We start from the raw sequence: 8,415 nt of genomic DNA, 5'->3' as shown, positions 1-8,415 counted from the left end.
ACTGAAGTCTACAAGGTTGTCCTTTCCCCCATAGGGATATAGCTAGGAGATCACAGATCACGTCACTGGTCGTGGTGTTTCTTGATGATTCTCATACTTCAGTAGGAGAAGGTTTGTTAACCTTCTCCTGATGGAAGGGAGTGCCCGCCATCGGCAAATCTGTGAATAGGATTGGAAATATGCGAGAGCAGGTCACTTCTTTACAAGAGGAAGAGTTGGTTAAGTAGCCCATGTACTAAACTCAATCTAGTGCCTTTGAAATGTCGAGGGCTTCCGCGTGAGTTTCTCCAAATTTTTCCATGGCTTGGGTTCAGAGGTACGTGGTAAAAATAAGGTCAGCTGTAGATCGCGAACAGATTTAGGATATCTCGAAGGAGTCCAAGGTCTACACCACTCAGCACCATCTGCATTCTCTCACCGCTATAAAATCCATTTACACTGTGTGACCTACCGTTGTGGTGTAGATGAATAACATGTCATCTACAATACATAAACTGTGTTGAAACGGAGGAAGCACTTTTTGTCTCCTCACATGTTTCATCTCGCATGAACATAAATCTACCGTGGAGCCCATACTATTTCAGAAAATAACATATTATGTTAAGGTTACGAATCACTAGATGGCGGTTACGCAACATGTAGATAACATATGTAGGTAGCCATTGAGACGTTATAAGTATTTTGTTGTTATTTTACATTATTCTGTAAGCGTGCCTCCTACTTGCATGAGTAAATAGTGATTTTTCTCGAGAAAAAAATTCGTTCTACCTACCTAATTTTTCCACAACAACAATGATCAGATTGAAATCAAAACAGAGAAATTTTAATATAGATATTAACTATAAAATATCATTAAATTTCATCCAGCTAGAGCGGAATTATTAATATCATTTCCAAACTTTTTAACAAAATTTTATGATAACAGTGATGGTTACAGGCAAATTCATCGAAAAACAGTTAATCGAAAGACAATTCACCGAATGCAATTCATCGAACAGCAATTCATCGAAAAAGCAATTCGCCGAATAAACAATTCGCCGAACGACAATTTAACGAATGGCAATTCGTCGAAAAGGCAATTCATCGAATAACCAATTCCTCGAATGACAATTCATCGAACGACAATTCGTCGAAAATGCAATTCATCGAAAAAACAATTCACCGAATAATTTTCGATGAATTCTTTCATAATTCATCGAAAAGTCATTTTTCTTGCAAACTATTGTTTAGAAAATGTTCAGTAACAATGCGGAACGTTACTCATGATACAGACAACATATGGTAGCGGTCATTGAAACGTATTTTCTTGCATTTTAGAGCATTTAATGTAAGTGTACATCCTGCTTCATTGTACAGTTAGCAATTTATCTGTAGGGAAGACAGGAGTACCACATGCACTTATCTCCCGAATAACCTCGAAAACATGTAATTGCAGTTAATAAGGGGAGGAATAGGCTAAGAAATTCGTTCTACCAAATTTTGTCACAATAAGTCTAGTCGATTGAAATGAAAAATTTCATTAATTTTATCCAGCCAGAGCGAAATTGCTAATATCATTTAGGAACTTCTTTACGGAAATGTCATGATAAAAGTGATCCATTACGAACTAAAACTGAACCGTGCATTCAGCTTCTTGTACTAAAAACTTCTGCTAAGTCAGCGAGTTATTGTAATACATAATTTCGACATAGCTGAACTGAAAACTGGAAGGGTTCGACATTTTTTTGTAAAAGTTTCAAATATGGAATCCAAATAAAATTTTTTCATTAATAAATGTAATGAATAAATAAATTTACTGAACGTAAGTTAGTAGGCCTAATACTGAGATGACTAGGCTTTTCCTCCTGGAAATAGGCAAATCGGACAAGAAAGACAATAAGAAACCATATTGTTCTGTAATTATTCCTTAGTAAAGCAGCATTGCTATACCAACAATCATTATATTGAGGAGGATGAGGGAAAATAGTATTAATCATTAATATTACTACTACTAGTACTAATAATAATAATAAATTGATTCTTTGATGTAAATATTTTTCACAATATAATAATAAAATATACAGGAATTCAGAGTAAAAATATTGGTAAACTTGAAAAAAGTCATTCCTGAAGATTTTTCAATCATGTTTCACTTAAGTTTTAAAAGAGGTATACCGTGAGTAGACATATTGATACAAAATAAATAACGGAAAAAACTCACGTAGAAAGATTATTTAATAGTATAATTTTCGCCTGTGTGTCACAGGCATCTTCAGTACATTAAAATTAAACACTAACTGACAATTCCTGGGGGGGGGGGGGGGTGGGGGGGGGGGGGGGTGGGGGGGGGGGGGGGTGGGGGGGGGGGGGGGTGGGGGGGGGGGGGGGTGGGGGGGGGGGGGGGTGGGGGGGGGGGGGGGTGGGGGGGGGGGGGGGTGGGGGGGGGGGGGGGTGGGGGGGGGGGGGGGTGGGGGGGGGGGGGGGTGGGGGGGGGGGGGGGTGGGGGGGGGGGGGGGTGGGGGGGGGGGGGGGTGGGGGGGGGGGGGGGTGGGGGGGGGGGGGGGTGGGGGGGGGGGGGGGTGGGGGGGGGGGGGGGTGGGGGGGGGGGGGGGTGGGGGGGGGGGGGGGTGGGGGGGGGGGGGGGTGGGGGGGGGGGGGGGTGGGGGGGGGGGGGGGTGGGGGGGGGGGGGGGTGGGGGGGGGGGGGGGTGGGGGGGGGGGGGGGTGGGGGGGGGGGGGGGTGGGGGGGGGGGGGGGTGGGGGGGGGGGGGGGTGGGGGGGGGGGGGGGTGGGGGGGGGGGGGGGTGGGGCCATATGCAAATATCTGCGGCATAAATATGCTTCGGCCGAATGGACTAAGGCTTCGATGACTGTGTAATGTCTAAGTGAATATTAAATATGTTCTTCTGGCCTGCTTGCTTTTCATAGAATAAATAAATAAATAACTAAATATATGGGCTGCACTACGAAACTATGGAATCTGTGATGCTTGTAGCTTTCTAGTGAAAGCTCTGTGTTCTACAAAAATTCTGAATTCTGAAGGAACTTCTACAATGGAAATAGCTTCAACCCTGATACTCCATTATGAGATGAAAATGAAATTAAATGTTAAATATATTAAATATTAAATATCTTTGTGATAACTTCAGCTTTCTCCTTACGATTTCTTTTAACTGCAGAGAATAGGATATGTAGTTGTATCTCGTTAAAATCTCAGTTGAGCAAATTTCATAATTTTTGATTACATTTCTTTCTTAATTGTGGAAAGGCAGCATGCTCTAGGTTTCCCATTGCTATTGACACTATGGAAACTGTGATGCTTGTAGCTATCTAGTAAAATTTCTAAATGCGTTCTACAAAAATTCTTTAAATTCTTCGTTTACGATGCAACTTTATGTTCAATGACGAAACTGTTGATTTCAGCCATTGATTTCAAAAATGTGATACTATAAGAACTTTTAAAAGATAAACCAGAAAGAAACACAAATAACAGTTTATGAATAATATATTATCTATTATCTACTTTTTATGCAACATGGATAATTATTGACGTCCATACTCCTGTTTACACTATATCATTGTAGTGCTTAGCACTACACACACTGAAAGCACTACGATGCCATAAAATGCTGACATCTTAAAAACATTATCAGTGGTCTTTCTTCTTGTTCATAAACTGAGCTTTGCATACTGAATAATCAAAAAAAAATTGCCCTGATATGTAACAAATCTAAATTATGCTCTTATAAATTTAAGAACAGTTTCATATGTGCACAAACATTCCATAACTACAGCAATTAAATAATGTGACAACTTCATTATGATATTAGAACTGTTTATTGACAAAGAGATTATAACATAAATTCTTGGTTTTTGTACCCTTAAAATTAAAAATTAAAACGTTTTGACAAAGATTGTTTTAACATTTATAATAATGATATAACAGTGGTGTAAGAGTATAATAATAATAATAATAATAATAATAATAATAATAATAATAATAATAATATAAATAAAAAAATAATAACACTTTTGGTGAAACCCAAGTTGCATGCTTAGTTAAAACATAAAATTATGTGCAATGCCACGTAAATAATCATAAATGTCGTTAGTTGGTGCAAAATTGCTAACTAGTTTTTTTATTTTCTCTGCACATACTCTATAGCGGTGCCGTCCAGCAGGAACTTCTTGACCACTTATATATTGTTCAATGCGCAGTTCATTGAGATTTTGCTCTCTTCTTAGTGCCTCCACAAATTTCCATATAGTAGGATGACTGCCAGAAATTTGCTGTTCAAAGGCTCTATGCCATCCTTCAATAAAATTGTTCGTTTTCGGCAAGCCTTGCTGAACTGCTTCACAGCAGTTCCACATTTCATGAGGAAAACGTGATGGACGGCGATGATATCTAGTTGGACGCCCAATCCACGTATCTTCAAAATAATGAAGAACTGGTTGGGCTATAGGAAAAATGTTATCTTCGCAAAGCTTTTCAAATACGTTCGCTACATTGCTAGTAGGAACAAACGCAATAGCAGACAATATCCTAAGACGTAAAGCAAAATCCACATCAGTATCGTATCTTCGTTGGAGGCCGCATGCTTGAATTTTGCGAAAAATGCATTGGCAAAAGTGAAAAAAGCATCCACGTTGTCGAGAATGTGGAAACTCGATTTTTAATGCAGTGATCATTGCAGTTTCAAAATCAGTTAGTACTGTTATCGGAGATACAGACGGTTCTAAATTCTTTATCTCTCTTAATAATTTAAGGTAAACTTCTTCGGTTTCAACAGTGCATAAACCAAGGGTATGGCACTGTTGTTTCGAAGACCATGTATAGTGTAAAGTTGGCAAAAAATGTGAGGTACAGTTTTAAAGGTTCCGTCAGCATACCAGTGCTCGGATCGTGCTAGAAGCTGCAAAAATCTTTCGGTGCTAAAAATAACAATGCGATCGGCTGTGGGTCCAGAGTCAAACAGTAAAAAATCTTCTCCTTTTGTTGTTTTCCTCAAAACGTCTGGAAATATGATATCTTTTCTATGAGTTGGCACAGTTACACCAAAATTCTGTTTACTTCGTACATTTCGTATCGTCCTTTTTAAAGTATTAATTGCTGGAAGTTTAGCTACTGCAGGCTGGCTGAGTCCAACAGATGCAGTCGATATGATGTACTGTGGATTATGACATGTATTTCTTGCGCTCTCACGAATATCATTCATGAATTTGCTTACCTCAATATCTTCAGCATTACCACTATGGTTATGATCACCAGATGATTTAGTAGCAACATCATCTACAGTTATCGTACGTGCGTTGCATCTTTTTCTTTGATATTGTTCACATCTCCAATAAATTTTAGCTTTAACTTCTCTGTCTTTTATGTACAAATAACCGTCTTTATACAACTTACGCTTGCCCTTCTCGCTATTCACAAAGTGCAGAGGCATCTTGAGAAAAAAAGTTCCTACAATGCAATGATTGCAAATAAGCCTCGCTGTCAGTATTTATAAATTAGCATCAAAGGCGGTTAACATGAAATACCGAACTATGATTGGTTATTTACGTCTCAATCGGCAATGCCATCGAAATATGACCTTGAAAGTAGAGTTAGCATGACGTAGATAATTTAAACCAATCGGTTACCTCTATTGCAGGATATAATAATGATGAACTGGTTGCACACAAATCCCTTAACTTGATTAGTTTTTATTCTTAGCCACACCTCAGAGCCATTGTTACCTAAAGCAAGAATACTTAATTCTTACACAGTATAACACTTTTTAATCCTGATCCCCAAACTAGGAAAAAACCCGAAATTCCCTCAAAATTACCGACCCATCAGTCTCCTGTCCTGCCTCGGAAAAATATCCGAAAAAGTAATCCTGACCAGACTACAAGAAATAGCCGCCAAGAACAACATCATCCCAGACGAACAATTCGGGTTCAGACCACACCACAGCACGGTACAACAAGTACAAAGAATCACAGAATACATCACACACGGTTTCAATTGGAAACAACAAACCGGTGCCATTTTTCTCGACATAGCCAAAGCTTTCGACAAAGTATGGCACATTGGCCTCCTACATAAACTACTAACAGCAAAAGTACCAATACATCTAGTCCTCCTGATCAGCTCATACTTAAAAAAACAGAAAATTCCGAGTGAAAATACAAGGAATATCCACTGAACGCAAAGTCACAGCGGGAGTCCCACAAGGCTCACTACTTTCCCCCCTACTATTTGCCATCTACATGGGTGATATCCCACAGAACAAGAAAACGTTTTCTGCCTACTACGCAGACGACACAGCCATTTTAACCAGATCACTATGCCCAAAACTGATAACAAAATGACTACAGACCGCAGCAAATGAACTTGAACTCTGGTTCAAAAACTGGAGGATCGACGTAAACGGAGACAAAAGCGCAGCAATACTGTTCACAAGAAGGAAAAAATCCCCCCACAACTCAGTACACATATTCAACAAAACAATCCCATGGGTAACAACAACGAAATACCTAGGAATACAACTTGACAAAAAACTACACTTCAATACCCACAAAGCTCACATATGCGCCAAAACAAACACAGTCATAGCCTAAACATACCAACTAACCAACAGACGCAGCTGCTTAGACAACAAACTACTCATTTACAAATCAATAATAAGACCCATAATAACATACGGATCACCCGCGTGGAGTCACACACCACCTTACAACATCAAAAAACTCCAAACAATACAAAACAAATGTCTAAGAATGTCATTTGACGCCCCATGGTTCATACGAAACATACAACTCCACCGAGAAGCAAATATACCGACAATTCTCAAATTCCTCCAACAAACGGCCAAAAGTTACTTCACACCACCCACCCAAACCAACTAATAAGGACAGCAACAGATTACAATGAACATGATACAATGAAACACAAACGCCCCAAAACAATCCTGCTATTCCAAAGCTAACCATAAACCACACAACCCGAATAGGACGAGCACTTGCTCAATAACTACTCCCCCTCCCTCAAGAGACAGACACACAAGACAAAGGGAGTAAAAGCCAAGGGCTTGGTTCTCCATCACACCAGGTTAAGTCACAAGTCACACTTTTTATCGATTGCAAATAAGCATAATATATACACTACTAGGGATATATATGATAATAAGAATATAGAACTAATAAGAAATTAAGGACAGTTTATACACATATATTTTATATATCGTTGTATAAAATATATATAATTATTGTTTATATATTTTTATATCTAGGTTGTTCTTTTTTATCATATAACTATATTCTATTTTTAATGGCTGAAGAAAATGAAAGCGAACCTCCATATTTCATTTTATTATTATCAATAAAAAAGAAACAACGGAAGTGTTGAGATGAAAAAAAAAGTACAACAAAAGAAGATATTAAATTCCTTTATGCACTGAAATATTGTATCAGCCTGGAAGAAGTATCAGAATCGTTGCGTGTGCGTATATAAAATTTTGTCTAATTACCCCCCCCCCCATTTTTTTAAACAGACTTTGTTCAAGAAGACTGTTTCCCTGAAATACTCTGATTTAATCATCCATATAATAATATGTCCAAATATTTAACAGTTCACTCCGATATATTAAGTTCTGTTTGTGTTTATTCACATTCGAGTTAAAACCGTAAGTATTCTGAAAATAATTGAAAATAATTTCAGAATACTTACGGTTTCACCACGCATATGAGTGTGCTTCATAGGAACAATCAAACAAAAAAAAATCTTTATGTATGCAGGAAGCCAGGATTTATTGGTTTCCAATTTGATGCTTTTACTTTTCCCCAATTTGACTACTATGAAGTTATATCTATAAAGATTATAGATTTGGACTTGCATATATAAACTATCAGCAAGCAAGAATAAGGCAACACGTCAATCATTAAGAAAACAGATGGCTCTCACACTAAAAACTTAGCATTAACGCAGCTATTATGATAAACAAGTTTATTCCTGATGACCACGAATCAACAGATGAAGAAATCCACAAAACTTACAGACAAAGAATGAAAACAGTCATTGACACTCCTAGCGACGACTTATTTGCAACTAATGAAATCGAGTCAGTATTAAGATTAATGGATCCAAAAAAAAAAAACTCCTCGAGAGAATGGAATAACCACCGATATACTCCTAAAAACGTTGTCGAATTCCCCAAATTCATAGCAACAGTTTACAACGAATACCTAAAAAGAGGGCGATTTCCCTTAATATGGAAACGCTCTAAAATTATCCCTATAATCAAACTAGGGAAAGAAACATCCGACGAAGATAACAAATACAGATAAATCAGTCTCATAAACGTTGCTCGTAAGGTACTAGAAAAACTTCTGATAAACCGTATAATGCACTATGTCTACTCAAGAAACCTATTAAGCAGCAATCAAAATGCAT

At 38.3% G+C, this 8,415-nt stretch overlaps 1 protein-coding gene across 1 annotated transcript; it reads right to left on the bottom strand.

The window, feature by feature from the left end:
• Positions 1 to 4,037: 4,037 nt before the first annotated feature.
• LOC150094845 (uncharacterized) lies at positions 4,038 to 4,670 on the bottom strand. Its single transcript, XM_090411677.1, has one exon. The coding sequence runs from the start codon at positions 4,668 to 4,670 to the stop codon at positions 4,038 to 4,040; it is 633 nt and encodes a 210-aa protein (XP_090267803.1).
• Positions 4,671 to 8,415: the final 3,745 nt, after the last annotated feature.

This window comes from Typopeltis vanoorti, chromosome 21 (genome assembly GCF_054136105.1).
Source record: "Typopeltis vanoorti isolate ZY-2024b chromosome 21, IOZ_Tvanoo_1.0, whole genome shotgun sequence".
NCBI lineage: Eukaryota > Metazoa > Arthropoda > Arachnida > Uropygi > Thelyphonidae > Typopeltis > Typopeltis vanoorti.
This window is presented reverse-complemented; position numbering and strand designations above follow the sequence as displayed.